This window comes from Gobio gobio (assembly GCF_949357685.1).
Source record: "Gobio gobio genome assembly, chromosome: 13".
NCBI classification, from domain to species: Eukaryota; Metazoa; Chordata; class Actinopteri; order Cypriniformes; family Gobionidae; genus Gobio; species Gobio gobio.
Window position 1 is genome coordinate 7482942 of NC_137106.1, and position 24404 is coordinate 7507345.

The 24404-nt window shown below is 38.9% G+C and overlaps 1 protein-coding gene across 5 annotated transcripts in view; it reads left to right on the forward strand.

Moving 5' to 3' along the window:
- The window catches only part of daam2 (dishevelled associated activator of morphogenesis 2), a 143450-nt gene that overhangs the window by 111866 nt on the left and 7180 nt on the right, over window positions 1-24404 (forward strand). For 3 of the 5 annotated variants that reach the window (XM_079832457.1, XM_079832458.1, XM_079832456.1), the window contains 11 exons: window positions 586-693; window positions 1075-1104; window positions 5496-5602; window positions 7226-7310; window positions 7413-7519; window positions 10862-10950; window positions 15159-15327; window positions 15671-15778; window positions 15861-15921; window positions 17873-18004; window positions 23611-23781. In XM_079832457.1, coding sequence (XP_079688583.1) covers window positions 586-693; window positions 1075-1104; window positions 5496-5602; window positions 7226-7310; window positions 7413-7519; window positions 10862-10950; window positions 15159-15327; window positions 15671-15778; window positions 15861-15921; window positions 17873-18004; window positions 23611-23781 — 1167 coding nt within the window. The remainder of the gene's footprint in view (window positions 1-585; window positions 694-1074; window positions 1105-5495; window positions 5603-7225; window positions 7311-7412; window positions 7520-10861; window positions 10951-15158; window positions 15328-15670; window positions 15779-15860; window positions 15922-17872; window positions 18005-23610; window positions 23782-24404) is intronic. The other 2 variants (XM_079832460.1, XM_079832459.1) reach the window with 1 other exon arrangement.

Sequence of the window (24404 nt, forward strand, 5' to 3'; positions counted from 1 at the left end):
CTCATCTATCACACCTGATTCAACTCATGAGCTCAGTAGAGACTGCAAGACTTGAAATGGGTGTGACGGATATAGGGAGACATACAAAATGAGCAGGGCTGGTGGTACTCAAGGACAGGTTTGAAAACCACTGGATTACACTGTACAGAAATTGAAATCTACAGGTAATGCTTATACACACTAAATACACAGTCACGCAATGCTGATGTTGTTAACATTAACAGTTTGAGAACAAAGTATTACAATAATAATTTGCACGGTTTGATGTGATGTGAGCTAAGCGATTATTAGATTTAATCACTGTTGGTTGCACAATTTATTGTAATGTTTTTTTTTCTCAGTCGAACAGAAAAAAAGTGACACATGTTACTTGTTCAGATGACATTTTCCGGTGAAACTTATTATTTTGGTCATACTTCCAACACGAAGTGCAGTGGTAGCCTATACATATTACTCCTCAAAACATTAGATTCATCCGCGCTGAGATGGGGACAAAGAGGCAAAACTTACGGACTGCAGCTTTAAAAATAACTTGCATTATCTGAGAATAACCCACCTTTGCTGATTATCTTCCTATTTTTGCAGAACAAGATCACCGGTACCATCTGGTATGAGATTGATGACAGAAGGGCCTTCAAGGTTCTTGACCTGAAGGACATTGAGAAGATGTTTTCGGCTTATCAGAGACAGCAAGTATGCAAGTGTTGCACACAAGAGATGTATCCCATATTTATGGAATGATCTTCTGCTCTTTGGAACCGCAGGCTTTACAGTACTCGTTCCTTGCTGAATGGCATGTAATAGATGCCTTAGTGCTTTAAGCATGAAGTAGCTTTTTAGTGCATTTAGAGCAGAAATGCTGCAGATATGCTCTCAGGCCAAACATCAACAACATCAAAGAGTTTCAAACCCAATAGTCATGATTCCTTCAATGTTTTGTGAGATATTCTGAGGCCTGTGAGAATGTTTGCTGTAGTCAGCTCTAGCTGATTCTTCTGCTGCTTGAGTTGTTAACTTCTGCATGTGTTCCAATGTTTTTGTTCCTTCTCTGCTGCCGTTCCTCTGCCTGGCCAGGAGCTGCTCACTAACCAATCCTTCAAGCAGGTGAGTGGTTGCTCCGATTAAACCTACTATACTGCCAGAACCTTTTTCTCAGCACACAGCACACCGTTAAGAGCTCATTTTATCTGTCAATTAGGGCTGACCCCTAATAGTCGACTAACCGTTAGTCAACGAGAAGAGGCTTAGTCGACCAATATTTTATTAGTTAGTTAGTCGCAGGGAAAAAAAACCGGCCCCACTTTATATTAGGTGGCCTTAAGTACTATGTATTTACATAAAAAAATAAGTATAATGTACTTACTGTGTTCAACTTGTATTGCAAAACACCTTTGCTGATATTGAGGTGGGATACGGGTAAAGTTAGGGACAGGTGTGTTGGTATGGGTAAGTTTAAGGGTAGGGTTAGGTGTAAGGGAAGTGTCAACTGTGTAATTACAAATGTAACTACAGAAATTAATTACAGACGTAATTACATGCAGGTATTTTTTAAAATGTAAGTACAATGTAAAAACATGTATGTACACAATAAGTGCATTGTATCAAAAGATTAATTAAAATGTTAGTACATAGTAGTTAAGGCCACCTAATATAAAGTAGGTCCAAAAAACTCCACAGGAAGTGGCAAAGTCATGCTGTCTGTGAGGGACAGATGATTAACGGCGGGTCCTTAAGTAATGGTAATTAAGACCCTTGCACACCGAATTCGTATGCGTTTTTTTGTTTTCGGCATCCTAAAAAATTGTCATCCACAGAAACTTTGCACCCTGAGTCCGATGTGTATTAATTCATCCGTTTTGGAAAAATTTGCAAAACAGTACAAAATGGAGTCTTCAAGCAGTGAGGATGATTTTGTTGTCCTCTCTCTTCTTAAAAAGAGAAAAAGAAAGAGGAAATATCGGGTCCATTCAATCCCTGAGATTGCATAGAGAGGAAGGAGGCTCAGGATGATTCTTACTTCAGGATGTCAGTGGCTCAGTTTGGTGCTTTGCTAGTTATACTGGAGCCACATATTAAAAAGAATACCACCAATTTCTGTGAACCAATTGATCCTGAACAGAGACTGACAGTATGTCTAATGTATTGACACACACACCAAACTGTGGTATTGGAAAGTTGCGCACCAGGCATTGAAACCAGCATACAATACAACACCATTATTTTTTGTAATAATATTTGTATATTTTTAGGTATATGAGCACTGGGGACTCATTCACCACCATCGCTTGTACAGTGGCTCTGAATTGTTAAAACACCTCGCAAAATGCTTTCTATGGATGCGAAAAACACAGAAATTTGAACCCTGATCCGAATGTTTTGGTAAAACTTTACAATATGGGTGCACTTCTATGCATTAATTAATGCTTAACTAATGCACAGATAATCATGAGTTAATGAATGATTCATGAAGAACTAAACCATTTATTAATTATTACTGCATCAGCAACTAATGACGATTCTACATGATTAATAGATTAAGAAAATCATTAAATTGTTATTAGTTAAACGTGTCATATTGTATTAATTCCCTAATAACATATTATATTAACTAATAGTGTAAATTCATATGTTAATTACCACAATGGGTCAAATCCATGCATTTCAACTTCCAGTTGTCCGCTTTAATTAATCATTAGCTAACGATTTGCAAAGGTATCATTATGTTGTGACTTTACTTGTTGAGGCACATGACTATTAACTAATTCAAAATAAATTCCAAAGCCATAACCACAATGACATATTACTTAACAATTAGTTAAAGGGGTGATTGAATTGAGAAATCAACTTTCCTTTGAGCCTTTGGTGTATAAAAGTTCATCGTGATATAAGAATATCCTGTAAGTTTCAGAGCTGAAAACTTCCTTGTTAGTCAAAGAAAAGCTTTTATAGACACCCAGAAAACGAGAGATCTCAGAATATGTCGACCATTGACGTAATAGGACGCAGAAGCACCGTCTCAAGCCCGCCCACCGACTCGTATAGCGAAACGGGTCGCGCTACCGAGCAATAAACATGCCGGTTCTTGCTCACGTGCGTAAGACATTGCGTTTGTTCGCTTCATTTTACCGCGGAATCGATTGTAAACAAGACACAGGTCGAGACTGGATTTGCAGATATATTGAGATTAAAACACAATGCTGTGCCTTCTATATTGGATCCGACAGGAGTGGTGCAACACACTTACAGTATGTGAGTAAAACATGTTTTTATATGTGTTAGTATTGCATTGTTGCAGATCATTTGATATCTATTGATTACATACCTTAGCACGCGGTCACAGGCTGGAGAAGCTGTTATTGGTTCATTCGTGATCAGACTCAGACTTGTAATGCCAGCTCGCATAGCCCAAAGTCCCGGGGCTATGTGTTTTTCAGACGGGCTATCACCTGTCTTGCGTGTGTGTGTATACGTGTGTACGGTTTGCGGTTATATTCACTGATGATCGGGTGAAATGATACAGAAATAACATTCCAATCAATGGCAGGTGGATGAGAGCTAAATCATTGTGTTTGTTTGATAAACATTTTTCGAGCCCTGTGAACGTTTCTCCAGACGCTTTCAAAACAATTCCTCACGTGTACCAAGGAGCGGAAACTCCATTAAATATGCAAACATTATCCAATTCTAGCCGTGGGTGTTTACTTCCAAGTCTTCAGTGCGGCATGCCCATCAAAACAGAGCATTTTTCAGAGAGCCTCAAAACCAAGGCAGAAAATAGCCTATTACTTATTCATTATGATGTTTTTGAATGTAAAAACCACGCAAACGTCATAAGTTGACCTCAGACAACAATATAAAAAATAAAAAAAGCCAGTTCATGACACCTTTAATAGTTATGTGCCTCAACAAATAAAGTCATAACATAATGAGACCTTTGCAAATCGTTAGCTAATGATAAATTAAAGCGGACAACTGGAAGTTGAAATGCATGGCTTTGACCCATTGTGGTAATTAACATATGAATTTACACTATTAGTTAATATAATATGTTATTAGGGAATTAATACAATATGACACGTTTAACTAATAAAAATTTAATGATTACTTAATCTATTAATCATGTAGAATCTTCATTAGTTGCTGATGCAGTATTCATTAATAAATGGTTTAGTTCTTCATGAGTCATACATTAACTCATGATTATCTGTGTATTAGTTAAGCATTAATTAATGCATATTAGTGTACCATTATTGTAAAGTGTTACCAATGTTTTTTATGACAGATAAAAGTTTGAGGCAGTATGCAAATGTTGAGGTTGTATTTATTTTTTAATCTACGAAAATTTTGGACGAGAATTTCGGACTCAAGGAAGTGCATGGACGTTTATAGTATGTTGGTCAATCCAAACATTGGCTTATCATTTGAAAAATAAGTAAGTAGTAGCAACTTTACATGGCTGCTCGCTCTGATATTAACCTAGATAAATCTACGTCATTATTGGGCGCATATCCGAGTGTTTGTGCGGAGTGTGGAAGCTAACGTATTAGCACACTTTATTGCATGGATGCACAATCACTTGCATTTTTTAAACTTAAAATACATACATCATCATACAGATAAGAGTAATACATCATTCCAAACTGGGGTCTACTTTTGTTTGTGTAATAATTATAATGTATTGAATGGAGCATGACATTTCTTCTGAAGTTTGGAACAACATGAGGTCAGAAAATGAATTTTTGGATGAGCTATTCCTTTAAGTCTTTCAGAGATCTTGCAATAGCAAAATCTTTCTTCTCGAATGCCTAGATTGAATAACTGGTGCATAATTATGAGAATCAGCTAAACTACTGTAATAGCGCGGTGTAATTGGCTAAATTACTGTAATTAGCACAAGACGCTAATTATTGAACATTATTACACAGATGTCCAAAATGTAAACGAGGCATGTTTTGGGCAGAAACGACCTTCCACCTAGCCTGCACTGATCTTACTGCTTAGGGAAAGTGTGCTTTCTTTGGACCACTGTGGAGTTACTTGACCCGTGTAACCTCATCGAACATTCACAGCACAGGAAACGGTCTGGACCTATAAATAGACGTAAATGTTCTCGCTGAAACAGCCAAGCTTCTTTCAAGCATCTGTGGTTCTTCAGCTGCATGATCATTTCTGACACACTGCTCTGAATACTGGCCTTCTGAGAGACAAATGGAAGGTTACGCATATGTTGTGTGTTTTATTCTCAGTGCAACCTTTGCAATGACTTATTCAGATTTGAAAAAGGAGGAAAATATGATTGCTGCCTTTTGAAGTTTTGGCTAATTCATAAATATCCCTTTGCCTATGGAGACCAATACAAGCCAAAGCACAGTCCCTCATAATCAATGAATTGTTGATCACATTTTTCAATCAGAAATTATTTGATACATTTCATTATTATAAAGAGCGTGAAACCAAACAGTCATGATGATGGTAGGTTTTCTTCTCTTCTGCAGAAAGAGACTGGATCAATGGACGACCTTTATCTAAGCTCGCGCAAAGTCAAAGAGCTGTCTGTCATCGACGGCCGGAGGGCTCAGAACTGTGTCATCCTGCTTTCCAAGTATGTTGTTTTCCCTGTGTCACTGTTAGCATTTCGTTAATGGATATCCTGGATAACAGATGCTATGCTTGTTACACACTAAAAAGTAATTCAGGGGAGATGTCACCACAACTAGGCTCGGTTTCATAGACAAGGCTTAGATTAAGCCAGGATTAGGCCTTCAATTAGGACATTTAAGAAGCTTTTATAAAAATGCTTTAGGAAAAAAACAACGCTTGTGTGCATCTTGGGAGAAAACAATGGCACTGACATATTTTAAGATAAGTCAGTGCAAGTTGCTTTCAGTTAAAACAGCTCAAACATGCATTTATTCTGGGACTAGTTTATGTCTTGTCTGAATTTAATTAAATGTTGCAAACATAACTTTGAGTTCTGTTGACTTAATTTTGGTTATTACATCAATTTAATATTGTGAGTAAATTAAAACTTACATTTCTTTCTTTAATTGATTTTGCTTAGGACTTAATTTGAAGAATAAATGTTGAAATTAAATGGATTTCTTGTGTTTAATGCTGTTATGTTTGACATTTTAAAGAGTAATGTCCTGTAATTTTGAAGATTTTGTGGTTCCCATTGTGCTGAAGAGTACATGAAAATAAAATACTACATTGACAAGCGATGACTTCGCTAATGCCAGTGACAAGTAATATCTTACTTGCTCTTTAAATATACATGATAAATAATTTACATTTAGCATGTGCTATGATGGCTATGAATTTGAAACGAAACACATTGACATAAGATTAATTGGTTCCAGGGCTACAACACAAAATGTTTGGATTCAAAAACGGTAAAACTCAACTGTTTAACTCTAGGGGAGTTGGAAAATTAGCCTATTTTTTTTTTTTAAAAAGTGCCGTTTTCCTTTAAAAATGTGTTTGTTCCTCAAACTCAATAGTTTGTTGATTGAACATAATTTGTCAAAAAAATGTAGGCAAACAGTTTTTTGAGCCAGCACATTATTTGTACAGTCGAAATGTTACTTTATTGTAGGAGATGGTGTACTGATATGTTTTGTGACCCATTGTATAACATGTTTGAACTAGCCTTACCAGTCCTTTTTGTTAACTTATTTTAGTTACATAAAAGCATACATGGGTCTAATTTGAATAAAAAAGACAAATAGTTGATCAGATTAGTTCAAGTCATTATGAAATCAAAATTGACACTGAACGGAATTACTGGAGTAGGGTTTATTATAAATCATTTATCCATTTTCATCATTTTTTTAAAATTAATATGCCCTCGTAATCTTACTTAAAAGAAAAAATGAATTAATGTAGCCAAATTAAGAAGTCAATTTAAAAAATGGAAAGATTATTGACATTCAGATCTTTTCTTTGTTGAAAAAACAAATATGAGTTTCGAAAACAGAAACTGGTGCCATTGTTATGGAGAAACAAGCTAGCTCATGCAATTCACAATGACTTAATGAGGCCAGGAACAGATCGACCATGTTCTGTGATGTGGACAGATTTCTATTGATCAGAACTAAAAGGGAGAGAAGATTGATTTTACATTGATTTTTAGGCCATACCTATCCTCTCATGTCACAGCATAGGATGATATGACATCCATTTACATCAATTTACATTATTAAGAAAACCCTTTCTGTTCAAACAGGTTAAAAATGAGCAATGAAGAGATAAAAAGAGCCATTCTAGAGATGGATGAGAGGGAAGAGCTTGCTAAAGACATGTTAGAACAGGTGAGTGCTCTGTTGGATTCATCCTTAAAAAAAATTTTGATTAGTACATTTAATGCTTACGAGTAAACACTCTGTATGTATAAATATATTGTACATTCACAGCTGCTGAAGTTTGTTCCTGAGAAAAGTGATATTGACCTTCTGGAGGAACACAAACATGAGCTTGAGCGCATGGCCCGGGCTGACCGCTTCCTGTTTGAGATGAGCAGGTACTGATAAATGATAAATGAGGATAATGATGCATGTTTTAAAAATGAAAAAGTCACTTTGTATGAGTGATGAATAATACAATGGAAAGTTCTTGATCAGAAGATTAAATACTGAATTGCATGAGTGACAAATCAGGCCACAACCCAAGTTTAACAGTGATTTATAGGCTACATTTTTCCAGCTTATTTTACTTCCAAAGAAACAGGCCACTACAAATATCTGTGGTGTCTAGAATTCCCCAAATTCTCTGTTTAATCTCACATCACATCTTACTATGGGAGATCCATCATTTATCAGAACATCTATGCAACATGCAAATCCAGGACGCTGACATACTTTAGGCAAGCACATGAACGCAGCCGCGTTTGAACAGCTTGCATACTGGTATAAAAGACACTGACATTTTGCAAAGCAACAACCTGCAAAGTCATATCCGTTTCCTGCATATAAGAGTAAGGTAACTTGGACTTAATATGGGTTCAGTTTAAGATTAGGTTCAGTGTTAGTACCTAGTTTTTGTAGTCAGTACATAGTCAAACCAAAATGTATAAAGACACCTTCAACATTTTCTCACATTATCTCAGTTTATTCGCTATAGTTTAGAAAATGGTCATAAAATATGACAAGAACTTTGTCAGAACAAATTCATCTTGATAATGTCGGATAACTTTGATAGAAAGGGATGTAATGGATCACAATCAACCAATCAGCTGTTAAATTTAAGAACACAATTAGATAACACCAATTTAGGTCAACCAATGACCAAGCAATGCTTCATTTTGTTCAGTCTGTGGTGTCAAAGGTCACATTAGCAATTAAAGTAAAAACACTTCAGCAAAACATGGTCAGGTCAAAGTGTCTGGATAATTTTGGTCCCAAATTTTTATCAATTTTACTGGTAGTCACTGTATGAAGAATTTTTGGGTGTAATATTTCACAGTGTACTTTATTTTGCTATCCTCACTTACATAAATGAACTATAGTGTCCTGCACACACTAGTAAAAAAGTGATCTGGTGTCTGAATAATTTTTGGTTTGACTGTAATACATACATGATGGGACTGTACTTGTTTGTTTTTTTTTGCAATGGCATTAACCCTTTCCCTGCCATTGATGGACTTTTCTGGCAATCCATATTTCTCTCAGGACCACTATCGTCAAAGATGATTGATTGACTATTAGCATAGTTTGGATTGCCGGTATGGTTCTGTTCTGGGCAAGAACTCCCTGCGCATCCAAGCAGCCTAGCATGGATAAGAGCAGGGAGTGCAACAACGTGCACGTTGTGTCCGAGTCCGGCCAGACACATTAACTGTAATTATGAGCCCGAGCCCGATTTAAACCCGACCATTTTTACGTGGCCGTTCTGACGAGAACAAGTCTGTAATGAACGAAGCGGAGCGGTGTGAAGCTCAGCTCAATAATCCGCTCTATGCCAGCGCTCCACTCATGAAACCTCACCGGTAAAACAACGCTTGCTCAAATCCCGCTCAGACATGACATTAATCTGTACTGTAGCCTACTATACTTGTTGTAGCCATTAAACAATGTATTTTTCATATTTATGTTTAAATATTATAATGTTGTTTTAAAAATTTCACTTTTCATAATCAGATGAAAAGATGCGAGGGATTAGAAATTATTTTGGTGGTTATTATATTTTGTTTAATATTAAGTTTTGTTTTGTAGAAAGCCTTTGAATTTCGTTTTGCTTAATTTTAATCAAGGCTTCGTCAGCCAATTGCCTGGATTTAATAAATAATAAGAAAATAGGCGATAGCAGACAATAATCGTGTCATGAAGGCGCGGGAGCGATCACTTTCATTGCACATAAACTGGAGTGCGTCTCATAAATAAACCCAAACTCAGCGTATTGGCTACTTGCCTCACAGACATGAGAAATATGTGTATAGAAAGCTTGAAATGTCTTTTAAACGTAACAATTCGAAACAAAAAGAAATTGACTAGTCAAGCAATGCGCAGTTTTCACGCGAGCAGCTCATGACTGGCGTCTCAGAGCGTTTCTGCACGCTTCATCACTGCATGTGCTGTGAGTTTAGTACGCAATTTTAGACTAATCCTAACTTGTGCATCTTTGGACACATTTGTTTCTTAGTTGTAGTATTAGTTCTTACTTTGCTATATATATATATATATATATATATATATATATATATATATATATTATTTCTGATTATACTACGGGCCGTTGAATGCTTGAATCTGATTGGCTGATGAACGTTCTGAGGTGTGCAATTATTTTCTGGGAAATGCACAGCGAACGTAGTTCCAGGCAGCTCTCTTGACCGCATTACAGTTCCATATCACTTCGCATAGTTAACTGTAATAACGGAAATTACAGGACTAAAAAAAACAACATGACAGACGATTTTCCTAAAATAAATGTTAATATTTAACAGTTAGTAATAACAGCGCTGTTTAGAGACACACAGAGGTAGCCTAATTCACACAAGCTCTCTCTCTCTCTCTCTCTCTCTCTCTCTCTCTCTCTCTCTCTCTCTCTCTCTCTCTCTCTCTCTCTCTCTCTCTCTCTCTCTCTCTCTCTCTCTCTCTCTCTCTCTCTCTCTCTCTCTCTCTCTCTCTGTCTCTGTCTCTGTCTCTGTCTCTGTCTCTGTCTCTGTCTCTGTCTCTGTCTCTGTCGCTCTCGCTCTCTTTCTAATAACGTCATTAATAACTGCAGTAGAATGCTATCAACGGCTCAAGCCTCCGTTACCAGCTTTAAAATGACGTTTCGGAACTAGCAAAAGAGCCGCTGGATGAGACGCGGAAGAAATAGTCCTACTCACAATAGCGATTTAAGTACAAAAAACGGACGAATCCCTTTAAATATATCATCGGATCGATATCTTGAGGCGTGGTAACCGTAGTATAAGCGGAATAATTGACTCGCTTCACGTCGTGACCGCATCATTATTTCGGGTGAGCTATATATATGCAATGCGGTGATAGACATCACATTCCTATAGGTAGACAAGTTTGACTAACGTGACCTGCCCGAACTGACGCTATACGCTTGATTTCCACAATCTCTTTCACACAGGCAAAGAAGAAGCAGAAACAAGCGATAAAAGCATTGATTATGCATATGTTAAATAACAAGATTATCAAACATTCAAAAGCATATCATTTTTTTAATACAATTTTATGATTATTTATCATTGTATTGCTTTTTTTTTTTCGTGATCTTTAATGTAATAAAATGAAATGCCATTGAGAATAATGGGATTTTTTTGTTTGCATTTTGGGATGAAATGTGACTCTTCATGAGATTTACCCCAGTGGCTGAAGCTGAATGATTTTGACTTCCTTCTCTCCTCCAGAATCGACCACTATCAACAGAGGCTCCAGTCTCTTTTCTTCAAAAAGAAGTTTGCGGAGCGTCTAGCCGAGACGAAGCCCAAGGTTGAAGGTTTGTAGGTTTAGCGGGAAGCTACTGGAGGTGTTTCTTTGCAAATTAACGCAGACTCACATCAGTGTTAGAGGCCAGAAATTGTAGTGTAAATGTGATGTGGAAGAAGTGAATATGTGCACACGAATCAGGTCTGGTACGTTTATGAGTGTGTGGCTCTTCTACTTGAATTTATCTCCAGTTCAAATAAAGAACACTGTTTCCACGGAGGCTGTTTTGGAAAGCTGGCACATGTTGAGAGGGGAGAGTCCTTCTCATAAACACTGCTTTTTTTCTTCAAAGAGTTTCAAGCTTTTCATGAAAGAGTCGTTGCGTGCATGTGCTTGCAAAGTACTTTGGATGAACGCTAGCCAGCCCAAATTCTGGTTCAAGACCTCTCTCTTTTAGCTAACCTTAAAGGGACAGTTCACCCCAAAACAAATATATGGCCCTCATTTAATCACTCTCATGTCACTCTCTGTCGAACACAGGAGATGTTTTGAAGAATGTTCACACTTTCCATAAGGTGATACGCAGCCATACAATAGCTTTGTGTGAGAAACAGACCGAAATTTACATTGAATTGATATTTTCTGAAATTTGGTTATCCTCAAATGTATCAGTACACACTAATATTAACAAATAAAAACTTAAATTCGTACTGGTTTACACAACCTCAAAGTGAAAAAGCACTAAAAGATCAAGATAAAGGATGCTAAAATGCCATTTCATCCTTGACTTGACAATGTCATGCCGTGTCTACAAAACACAAGCAACCAGACTAAATTGATAGCAGTGTCTAATGAAGCATCATAAAGCAGAGAGAGATTGGGCACCATCCACACAGACAAAACAAATGAAGGACTTATCTGGCCCATCTTTGCACATTAAATTGTGTCAACAGGAAGGCATTTTGAATGTTTTAACATCCAGGCAAAGGAAGTCTAACTTTGGCGAAGATCCTCCGGGAAAACTTTGGTTTTTTTTGTGGGAAACTGGCGGCGGGAAAGTTGTGGACAAGCATCAAAGTTGCATACTGTAGTCTTGTTCCCGCTGGAGCGACTGCAGCTCTATGATGGGAATTGTGAGGCAAAACTGGAGTTGAGACTAGTTCACACACTCACAAAAACATAGTGAGGTTAAACATCAGTTTAGTAGTACCATTATTGTTCGATAATTTAGACTTTCTGCAAAACGTTTCTTTCACACTGGGCTGCGTATGGATACAGTTGTGTATACTGGTACTGAGATCAGAGGTAAGAGATAGAGCTATATTTTCTTCAAAAAAAACGTCAGATTTAAGGTTTGTGAAGTATTTTGGTCGATCGGATCACAAGTGGGTGATGCTGAATACAGGTGTAAACGGGGTCTAAAACGTTTTGAGCTTGTCCACTTTGGACCGCTTCCAGAGGTAGTCAAACACATTCGACCGGATTGCTTTCGTAATGTAGATGCTCATGTGGTCAAAAGCATTCAAACAGCCACTAAAGACTGTCTACTGAGTAAATTAGTAAACATTATGGGATGTGCGCTAGCCAGACGGGATTTAAACTTTGTCGGCTGGAAACCCAAGTTTGGTTTGACGACAAAAAAAAAAACCAAACAATGTTCTCTCACCATTCCTGATTTCTAACACACACTCACAGCGTTCGGCTGGTCTTGCGGCAGTCAGAGCAGAAACTAAAGCTGATGCTCTCTGTGTTTTTCCGTCGTCTCCAGGCGCGATCATGTAAATTGTTTGATCTTATTTCATCCATTAGATCGAACGATCTGAAAAAGCCCATACATTTACCCGCCCATAGACCCTCCCCTCAAAGAAATTAGGACAGAAGTGTTTGAAAGTGGACAAAAGAGGCGGATTAAAACACCAGGTGTAAATGGGAATGTGTCTGCCTCGTCTACTTGTCATCCGATCGACCAAAAAGCATCTTAATACCAGGTGTAAAGAGCCTTTGTCGATTCATGCGGCCCCACTTTATATTAGGTGGCCTGAACTACTATGTACTTGCATCAAAAAATAAGTACAATGTACTTACTGTGTTCATATTGTATGTCAAAACACCTTTGCTGATATTGAGGTGGGATACGGGTAGGGTTAGGGACAGGTGTGGTGGTATGGGTAAGTTTAAGGGTAGGGTTAGGGACAGGTGTGGTGGTGTGGGTAAGTTTAAGGGTAGGGTTAGGGACAGGTGTGGTGGTGTGGGTAAGTTTAAATGTAGGGTTAGGGACAGGTGTGGTGGTGTGGGTAAGTTTAAGGGTAGGGTTAGGGACAGGTGTGGTGGTGTGGGTAAGTTTAAATGTAGGGTTAGGGACAGGTGTGGTGGTGTGGGTAAGTTTAAGGGTAGGGTTAGGGACAGGTGTGGTGGTATGGGTAAGTTTAAGGGTAGGGTTAGGGACAGGTGTGGTGGTATGGGTAAGTTTAAATGTAGGGTTAGGGACAGGTGTGGTGGTATGGGTAAGTTTAAATGTAGGGTTAGGGACAGGTGTGGTGGTATGGGTAAGTTTAAGGGTAGGGTTAGGGACAGGTGTGGTGGTATGGGTAAGTTTAAGGGTAGGGTTAGGTGTAAGGGAAGAGTCAGCAGTGTAATTACAAATGTAATAACAGAAATTAATTACAGATGTAATTACATACAGGTATTTTTAAAAATGTATGTACAATGGAAACACATGTATGTACACAATAAGTGCAATGTATCAAATGATTAATTAAAATGTTAGTACATAATAGTTAAGGCCACCTAATATAAAGTGTGTCCATTCATGCTAACATTACTGTGGGTTCTGATCTTGTTTAATGAATGGCATTGAATCTTAGGTGATTCCATCGTTCAGCTCATTACTAGGCCCAGACGCAACCTGCTGACTTTTTCCGCATTTTGTGCAGTTTCTGTGGAATGGAATTACATGTGGTAAAATGTGGGTTTAGGGTACTACATTCCCATCAGACGTTGAGAGCATAATCAAATTAGCCAAAGTATTTAAGAAACAACACATAGGTTGGGGGATGTGTAGAACTTTAGTGAATGACAGACGTTCCAATTCTGCACAAATCTGCTGAGATTTCATGTGGGCCTGTTTATGACTTACAGTAAAGGGATACTTCACCCAAAAATTATTATTCTGTCATCATTTACTTGTCGTCACGTCATTCCAAACTCATATGGCTTTACTTTTCTTCTGTGGAACACAAAAGAAGATATTTTACACAATGGTTCATGATTGGATATTGTTAAAATATTGTATGATTTCGCCAACCATTTAAAGGGATAGTTCATCCAAAAATGAAAATTCTGTCATCATTTGCTCACCCTCAAGTTGATCAAAACCTGTATAAGTTTCTTCATACAGAAATTGTAAAGCAAGAATTGAAAAGCAGACGAAAGAAATTCATACAGGTTTGGAACAACTTGAGTAAATGATGACAGAATTTTCATTTTTGATTGAGCTATCGCTTTAAGAACTCTTAATAATTAACCAAATTCCTGTTAAAGGATGAAAAATGAAAAATTCCTGATAATTTACTCACCCCCATCTCATCCAAGATGTTCATTTCTTTCTTTCTTCAGTGGAAATGAAGTTTTTTGAGGAAAACATTCCAGGATTTTTCTCCACATAATGCACTTTAATGGCAACCAACGGTTGAAGGTCCAAATCAATGCAGTTTCAAAGGAAGGGTTTCAGAGGCTTGTCTTATCTAGACAAACCATCGTCAATTTCAAGAAAAAATAAATATTTATATACTTTTCACCCTAAATTGCTCATCTTGCGCTGTTCTGTGGCTTGCCACGGATTACATAATCAAGTCGGTAAGGTCACACTAGACGTAGGCAGAAGTACTGCCACAAGCGATCATGTGAAGACTAATACAAACACCCTTTACCAAAAAAACTCCAGCTTCCAAATCGTCCAACATTGTTGTTTAATCTTTTTCTGCTAAAGAGCTCTGAATTTGGACCTTCAACATTTTGGTTGCCATTGAAGTCCATTATGTGGAGAAAAATCCTGGAATGTTTTCCTCAAAAAAACTTAATCTCTTTTCGACTGAAGAAAGAAAGACATGAACATCTTGGATGAGATGGGGGTGAGTAAATTATCAGGAAATTTTCATTTTGATGTGAACTAATCCTTAAAGTCTGTGAAAGAAGCTCATGTGTCCATATAGCCTGTTAATAAATATTTCAGCAATATGTAGACATCAGTTACATTCTTGATCCTCATTTCTTTTGTAGCTATTCTGTGCGCGTCGCGCGAGGTGACGAGGAGCAAGCGTCTGACGCAGGTTCTGGAAGTGGTTTTGGCATTCGGGAACTTCATGAACAAAGGACAGAGGGGCAACGCATACGGTTTCAAAGTGTCCAGCCTCAACAAGATTGTAGACACCAAATCAAGTATAGACAGGTCAGAGGTCAATGAACAGGTTCTTTTTTTTTAGCTTGTTCAATTTTTCCAATCAAAGCATCTTTTGGCCTTTTCATTGCTACTGTTGAGAATTCATTTCTGATGTACATTAATAGGACACTTTCTCTCAATGACAATTAAAACACATTTTAGTCCTCACTTAATGTTCACAGGATGCATTATATCTGTTTTTTTCTTTTCTTGTCCATTTTGGCAATAAAATGTTTGATTGAATACATTGCATTGAGTGATTTTAATGGATTGACAACACTGGTATATTTGTTTCAAATTCGAATTGCTTTAAACTTGAAATAAATCCTCATTCTATCTGCATGTTCAACAGGAACATCACCATGTTGCATTACCTGATCATGATCTTTGAGAAGAATTACCCTGACATCCTCAATATTCAACAGGACTTGCTCAGTGTACCAGAAGCTGCCAAAGTCAAGTGAGTCTCTATTATCAGTTGTTTGTGGTGGGCTCAGGCTGTTTTGTGTATCTGTTGGTTAGAGAGCGTTTTTGTCTTCCAGTCTGGCTGAGCTGGAGAAGGAAGTGTTCAGCATCAGGAGCGGCCTGAAAGCTCTGGAGGCGGTGAGTCATCCATCATTTATTCCTGTGACCGTTTAACTTTCTCATCAGAGACACCCCTCAAACATTGCTGACATACACTTTATTTTATTTCACTGTTGCAACACTCTTGACAGGGGTTCATATTAGTAACCTAATATTTTTCTGCTAGCAAAGAAGCTTCTAGACTTAAAATATTATGATCAAAACTAGTGTTTGAACGATATAAAGCTGATATATTTATCATTTATATGACTTAATATTTAATAAACTAGAAATAAATCATTCGATGAATTATAAAATACATCTGTAAAATAAACAGACTTATACTTTAGATGGCAACTTTTGATTCAGTTTTCCAATTACAGTATTTTTCTCAAGTCACCTTTATTTATATAGCGCTTTTTACAATACAGTTTGTTTCAAAGCAGCTTCACAGCGATAACAGGAAGATAATGCAACACATTTTGTTTTGGCTGTACATCAGCTCTAGAAGAAAGTAGTGTCATTGTCCATCTTAAGGAAGTTCAGCGTTGATTCATTTGCATTGTAAAAATCATTAGTTGTTCATTTATCTATACAGCAGCTCTGGACAAAAGCGATGTCATCGTCCAGCTCAGTTCACAAACACATTTTTAAAAATATATTAATACTAACCAACAGGCCACTTAGTAAAATGGCAAGTTTGTGCACAATGGGAATAAAAGCATTTCAGGGGAAAAAAAACAAGTTAACACTAATTTCACATTCCGCACACTGTGAGCATGACATGAATATGACTGGATATAGAGCAGCAGTAGTTTGAAATCAAAGGTTTAAAGTTTGTTGCTCGTGCGTCTGCAGTGAAGCTCAACTCTCCTGTCCATATTCAATTCAGAATAGGACAGAATACACACATTTTTGTACAGGCTATGTGCATTTCAGAAGATCTCACAGCTGAATTCAACAAAGTCTACAAGGAAATTAAATGTTTATTAGATATTCAAAGATTTGTATATATAAATGTGTATTTGCTGAATGCAGACTAAATAAGAAAGTACACCGATCAGGCATAACATTATGACAGGGGAATAACACTGATCCAAGGAAGGAACAGTGGAGAACCGGCGACAGGGTCATGGGCGGCCGAGGCTCATTGATGCACGTGGGGAGCGAAGGCAAACAGACGAGCTACTGGAGCTCAAATTGCTCAAGAAGTTAATGCTGGTTCTGATAGAAATGTTTCAGAATACACAGAGCATCACAGACCATGACCATGTTCACTCTTTTCATGGAAACGTTTGAGGAGCACAACAACGAGTTTGAGGTGTTGACTCTGCCTCCAAATTCCCCAGATCTCAATCCAATTGAGCATCTGTTCGGGATGTGCTGAACAAACAAGTCTGATCCATGGAGGCCCCACCTCGCAACTTACAGGACTTAAAGGATCTGCTGCTAGCATCTTGGTGCCAGATACCACAGCATACCTTCAGGGGTCTAGTGGAGTCCATGCCTCGACGGGTCAGGGCTGTTTTGTGGCGGACCAACACAATATTACGTCATGATGTTATGCCTGATCGGTGTATGTCTGTTAAACAGAGACCAAGAACTAATGAAGATGGAGAATAGGAGCGCTGCCATTCTCATCACTATCAAAATAAAAGTCCTGCTTTCTTCACATCAGCCAAACAGAAAAACTGATAAATATCTAAATATCGGCCGATATATCGGACTCAACTGTACTTTTATTTTGTGTAATGTTGATGAAGATTAGTGATAAACTTTGTCAGAGAACATTACTCATTTTGCTGGTTTATTAGCTAACTACACTGATGTTTCAAGTACACGCCTAATACACTCCTTTTGCACTAATCCTAAAGAAATAAAACATTTATCAAATAAATATGAAAAAAATATTGCCTAATGAACAAAAAGAAATTTCCCAAAACAAATTTCTGTAGTATACAATTTATTTATTGTTTTCTGTTTACATCAGGAGTTACGATACCAGCAGAGCCAAGCATGTGACCGGGGAGACAAATTTGTCCCAGTGGTCAGTGACTTCATCACAGTCGCTAGCTTCAGCTTCTCTGAACTCGAGGAACTACTCAACGAAGCCAAAGATAAGGTAACATCTTCTCATAATTATTAAAAAAAATTGCCTTCCTTTTTAACCTCCAACCTTAAATATCCAACCTAATAACGCTATTCCTCATCTCCATTCCAAAAAAGAAAGGGTTTCATTTTAGCCAGAGACAATCGCACAAAGGAGTTCCTTGAGAGAGAGAGAGAGAGAGAGAGAGAGAGAGAGAGAACAAAGGCCTAGATTTTCCTTCAGTGCCTAAGGCTGAAAATGTTTTCTCCAACATGAGCTCAGAGTTATTGTTGAGGGCAGAACAGGGTCTTTGAGTGGGTCACAGGAGAGGGTTGTAGAGCGGAGCTGGGCTTTTTCAGGATGGGCCCAGCAGGCCTTCTCCAACGTTTAGAGCCCTGCCAACCCTGTGCATGGACCGGGGCCTGATATCTTAGAAGGATGAAGGAACAGGGAGTGAGAGAGGAAGAAAGAAAAAGACAGAGAGAAAAGAGAAGGCTTTGTATACCCTGCCTGGCTCGGCATGATGACTTAAACATCCCGGGGAATCCCGGCAGCCGGTCCTAAATTTCTCAGGGCCTTTTCTCCAGGGTTTGAGGAGATTTATTTCTTTTGAAATGTGGCTCGGCCTCACCCCCACCCCCACTATGGTATGTCCCCAACTCTCAAGTACATGAAAGAGAAGCATTCTGACAGCCATTGGGAATACTTTGAAGATTTGTATATGCGAGTGTGTTAGCCATCTATTTTGTGGTGGTGGAAAGTGTGAGTAGGGATGTGTTTTGGTCACTGGGCTGACTGACTTCCGAACTCCATTCCCCATAACTAAACCATCGCTTTAACACTTTCCACCATTATCCAAGTTATTTATTTAGCAAAGCCATAATAGTTTGGAGAGACTTCATGAGACAAAGGCCTCCCTGTGCTTTCCAGACAGATCTACGTCTTCCTGCTTCCCTCCAAGGGTCAGAATTCTGTCTCCTGTGAGAAATTCTGTCCCCTGAGGTGGGTTTAAATTAACACAAACATTACCGCTGAGAAAAAGGGAGGAGTATTGTCAACACTAAGATGCTGAAGGTCTCTTCAGTGACAGCTTGTGCAGGAGTTGCTGGGACTATCACCACCTGAAGCTTGAGATGTACAGTATTTTACAGTTAGTTTCTTTCCATAGTCTCTTACAGGACTGCAGATGCTGACAGCCCTCCGAATGATAGATTTGACTTAGTGATTAAAGCTCAGTGGTGGACACCAGAATTATTCATTCAGTTTCAAGTCAAGTCACATTTATTTATTTATCGCTTTATACAATACAGATGGTTTCAAAGCAGCTAAAAATCTTATAAAAATGAGAATAACTGTGTTGTACAATTCATAAATTATGAAACCTATTATAGAAAGTAATAGTGTCATTAATTCTGCAAAGTTCTGTTGTCAATTGAGTTAAAAAACTATCAGTTCCAAAGTTCAATAATTATGAAACAAGTTCAATTTAGCTTTAAGTGTCTCTGCAGAAGGCAGTAGTGTCATTTATTCAGCACAATTCAGTTACATTTTGATTTAATTCAGTTTAATAACCGTGTCAATGTTGCAAAGTTAGTCTCATTATCCAGCTCAACTCAGTTCAAATTGTGTTCTCATCTGGTATCGGTGCATATTAATCACTAATATTACTGAACATTAACTGCCCCCATAAAAAGACAAATTTTGACTTCACATGGAGTATCCCTTCTCGTAAGACAATTAGTGGCTGGCTTCTTTGAGCTAAAGAGATAGAGACAAAGAACTTGGCCAGAATCACAATGAGAGAGATGCCAGTTTAAACTGAGATAAATTAGTTCCCTATGGCAAAGCTAGTGTGGATGAAGGCTTAGTATATACTCTCTTGGCAGACAGATCTTCAAATGGCTTTTGAAGCAAGAATCGTTGACACCTTGGTATGCCAAATCACACTAAAAGTGGATAGCCTTTCTGGATATACAGGGAGTGCAGAATTATTAGGCACGTTGATTTTCTGATCATATTTTTTTTCCAGGTAAATTTGACCAAATCCAAACCACAGTAATCCTAATAACTACTATTGATTTAGTATTTAATAATGTATAAGTGATATATAATTGTTCATGAAGGCTGGAAATGAAAAACACCTTATATTCAGGTGTGCAGAATTATTAGGCATGTTTTCTTTTACAGATAAATTGAGCCAAAAAAGAGATTTAACTCAGACTGAAAAGTCAAAAAGTATTATAAATGCCCATGAGAAGGATGCAATACTAATGCAATACTAGACATTGCAGTTAAGGCGTGACCATTGGACAGTGAAATGCTCGTTGGGTCAGCAGGGTCAGACAAAAACATGTGGCGGAGAAAAGACACCTGTTAACTGCAAAAGAATTAAGAATTAAGGGGAAGAATTAAGGGTGAAACCATCAGGAACCCTTTAGTCTCCAGCGCCACCATTTTCCAGAGCTGCAACCTACCTGGAGTCTCCAGAAGTGCAAGGTGTCAGGATCTCAGAGACCTCAGTTAGGTAAAGAATCCTAAAAAATGACCCCCACTAAATAAGAATCACAAGCTGAAGTGTTGTAAAATACATGAAGCCTGCTTTTTTATAGGCTTTATAGGTTTTATAGGTTGAGAATGACTCTTGAAGGACCAGCACCGCATCCTCTAGTACCACTGTTTGAAGAATTCATCTTCCAGAATCTGGCAGTACGTTTTGGGAGTTCATTTTAGTCCATCCTGAAGTCCGTTTTGCAGAGATGGACTAAAAATGAACTCCCAAAACGTACTGGCAGATTCTGGAAGATGAATTCTTCAAACAGTGGTACTAGAGGATGAGGTGCTGGTCCTTCAAGAGTCACTCTCAACCTATAAAACCTATAAAACCTATAAAGCCTATAAAAAAACCTTCTTCATGTATTTTACAACACTTCAGCTTGTGATTCTTATCTAGTGGGGGTCATTTTTTAGGATTCTTTACCTAACTGAAGTCTCTGAGATCCTGACACCTTGCACTTCTGGAGACTCCAGGTAGGTTGCAGCTTTGGAAAATGGTGGCGCTGGAGACTAAAGGGTTCCTGATGGTTTCACCCTTAATTCTTCACCTTAATTCTTAATTCTTTTGCAGTTAACAGGTGTCTTTTCTTCACCACCTGTTTTTGTCAGATCCTGCTGACCCAACGAGCATTTCACTGTCCAATGGTCACGCCTTAACTGCAATGTCTAGTATTGCTTTAGTATTGCATCCTTCTCATGGGCATTTAATACTTTTTGACTTTTCAGTCTGAGTTAAATCTCTTTTTTGGCTCAATTTATCTGTAAAAGAAAACATGCCTAATAATTCTGCACACCTGAATATAAGGTGATTTTCATTTCCAGCCTTCATGAACAATTATATATCACTTATACATTATTAAATACTAAATCAATAGAAGTTATTAGGATTACTGTGGTTTGGAATTGGTCAAATGTGCCTGGAAAAAAAATATGATCAGAAAATCAACGTGCTTAATAATTCTGCACTCCCTGTATACACTTAGTTCTCCACAAAAGTTCACCCACAGCATCTGTGTGCAATTCAATTATGTAGCTCAAACAGTCACTTATTAAGTCAAGATCGAAACAGCTTTGGAATGTTTATTCCAAAACTCTAAAGCATACTAATGACTACTGCAACAGTACTGAACAGTATATTGAAAGCGTATGGCCCAATGTCATGATTTTGTCATTTCTGGGCACTCATAGTGAACAGGATTTATCTCACTGTCCTGGCATCCATGTGTATGTTTTGGTGGCAAATGTGGCAGGGATTGACAATGCATTGAAGATGTAGGATGGTGGAGCATAGAGCCTATGAGGTGTTTGAGACCCAGATAGCACACGTACGTCTGCACATCTCTGTTAAAGATCACTTAATCTGGAAAGCATCTGCTGTTTACAAACATCTGATAGATGTCTTTAAGATGTCAGTTTTTCATACATTCTAAATCATAAACATCTTAAAGACATTGTTTAAACGTCTATTTGACATCTGACAGGAAACGTCCAATCGACGTATTGCAGATGAGCAAACACTCTAAAAAATACGTCTTCCAGATGTAAACACGCACATCAAATAGACGTCTCTGAGATGTACGTGTGCTATCAGGGGAGATGCCTTAGAGATGCCTGGGAGATGCCTGAGACATGCCTGCAGCTGTCTGAGAGCTGTCTTGGAGATGCCTTGGAGCTGTCTGAGAGATGCCTGAGAGATGCCTGAGAGATGCCTGAGAGATGCCTGAGAGATGCCTGAGAGATGCCTGAGAGATGCCTGAGAGATGCCTGAGAGATGCCTGAGAGATGCCTGAGAGATGCCTGAGAGATGCCTGAGAGATGCCTGAGAGCTGTCTGAGAGATGTCTGAGAGATGTCTGAGAGATGTCTGAGAGATGCCTGAGAGATGCCTGAGAGCTGTCTGAGAGATGCCTGAGAGCTGCCTGAGAGCTGCCTGAGAGCTGCCTGAGAGCTGCCTGAGAGCTGCCTTAGAGCTGCCTTAGAGCTGCCTTAGAGCTGCCTTAGAGCTGCCTTAGAGCTGCCTGAGAGCTGCCTGAGAGATGCCTGAGAGATGCCTGAGAGATGCCTGAGAGATGCCTGAGAGATGCCTGAGAGATGCCTGAGAGATGCTTCTCATAGGAAGGACAAGGTTGCTTTGTCACATCCAGTGTAGACAGCTTCTAACTGTTGGGACGCGTCAACGGTTTTATCCGGTGTAGACACTGCTTGGGAGATGTCTGGGAGATGCCTGAGAGATGCCTGAGAGATGCCTGAGAGATGCCTGAGAGATGCCTGAGAGATGCCTGAGAGATGCCTGAGAGATGCCTGAGAGATGCCTGAGAGATGCCTGAGAGATGCCTGAGAGATGCCTGAGAGATGCCTGAGAGCTGCCTGAGAGCTGCCTGAGAGCTGCCTGAGAGCTGCCTGAGAGCTGCCTGAGAGCTGCCTGAGAGCTGCCTGAGAGCTGCCTGAGAGATGCCTGAGAGATGCCTGAGAGATGCCTGAGAGATGCCTGAGAGATGCCTGAGAGATGCCTGAGAGATGCCTGAGAGATGCCTGAGAGATGCCTGAGAGATGCCTGAGAGATGCCTGAGAGATGCCTGAGAGATGCCTGAGAGATGCCTGAGAGATGCCTGAGAGATGCTTCTCATAGGAAGGACAAGGTTGCTTTGTCACATCCAGTGTAGACAGCTTCTAACTGTTGTGACGCGTCAACGGTTTTATCCGGTGTAGACACTGCTTGGGAGATGTCTGGGAGATGTCTGGGCGATGTCTGGGCGATGCCTGGGAGATGCTAAAAGACTAATATGCACCCGGTAGGGGTAAATAAGGTACAAATGTGTACATTTTGAAAGGATACCGCCCTAGTGACAGCTTTCATACCCTTTTTTTGATAGTTTATATTACCCAGCCATAGCCGTAAGCTTCTTTCTCAAGGGTGGTACACAATGAAATCTCAGTAATTCTCCAATTCACAGGTTGCCCCATGTGTTGCATTTGTTTTCCTCTTCATGCCTTTCCACTCATTTGTATTAATTTGCTATTTCTCAGCCGTAGTCCAGACTTATGCTCCTTAGGTTATCACTCTCCTCTCTTTCCTCTTCACTCCAGTTCTCCAAGTCTCTGAAGCATTTTGGAGAGGAGGAAGGTCGCATGCAGCCGGATGAGTTCTTTGGAATCTTTGACATCTTCCTGCAGTCGTTCAGTGAGGCCCGACACGACCTGGAGAACATGCAGCGACGCAAGGAGGAAGAAGAGAGGAGAATACGCATGGAGGCCATGGTACAATACACATTTACTGAAACGGCAACACTCAAAATACACACAGATGTTTACAGGATCCATAGATAGTTAATCTGTTCATCTGGATAATTTCACACTTTCTTGGAGGCCCTTCTGTCTTTGCAGCCTCTAATCTTTAGCAGCTGGTTTTCTTGAGCTGTAACATGCCTTTTTTATTATTTAATGTTCCTTGAGGTTTACTTATTTTGTTGGAAAAGGTTTTTGCACAAAAACGGGGCTGTCAGTTTTATGGCTTGTTAGTAAATGGCCAATGAATCACTGACGTCAATGCATAGAAAAAAGTATCAACGACTGTCACATCCAGTACAGTTACCATTGCTTCAACTTTGCGAACCCTGCATTATATTCAGGGCCTGACATTAACTTTTTTGCTCTGCAGACACTGTGGCTAGTGGTTTTCCAAAATTACTAGCCACCCAGCATTTTTACTGGCCACAATTTTGACATTGATACCATGGGGAAAAACTGCCATATGGATATTTTTGTATATTATCTCATAATTTGGTGCTGTCACTTTAAGACCTGATGCGCGGATCCATTATACTGTTACACATGTGTTTTCTTTCTCAACTTAAAACAGAACTGACTGCGTTTATGTGAAT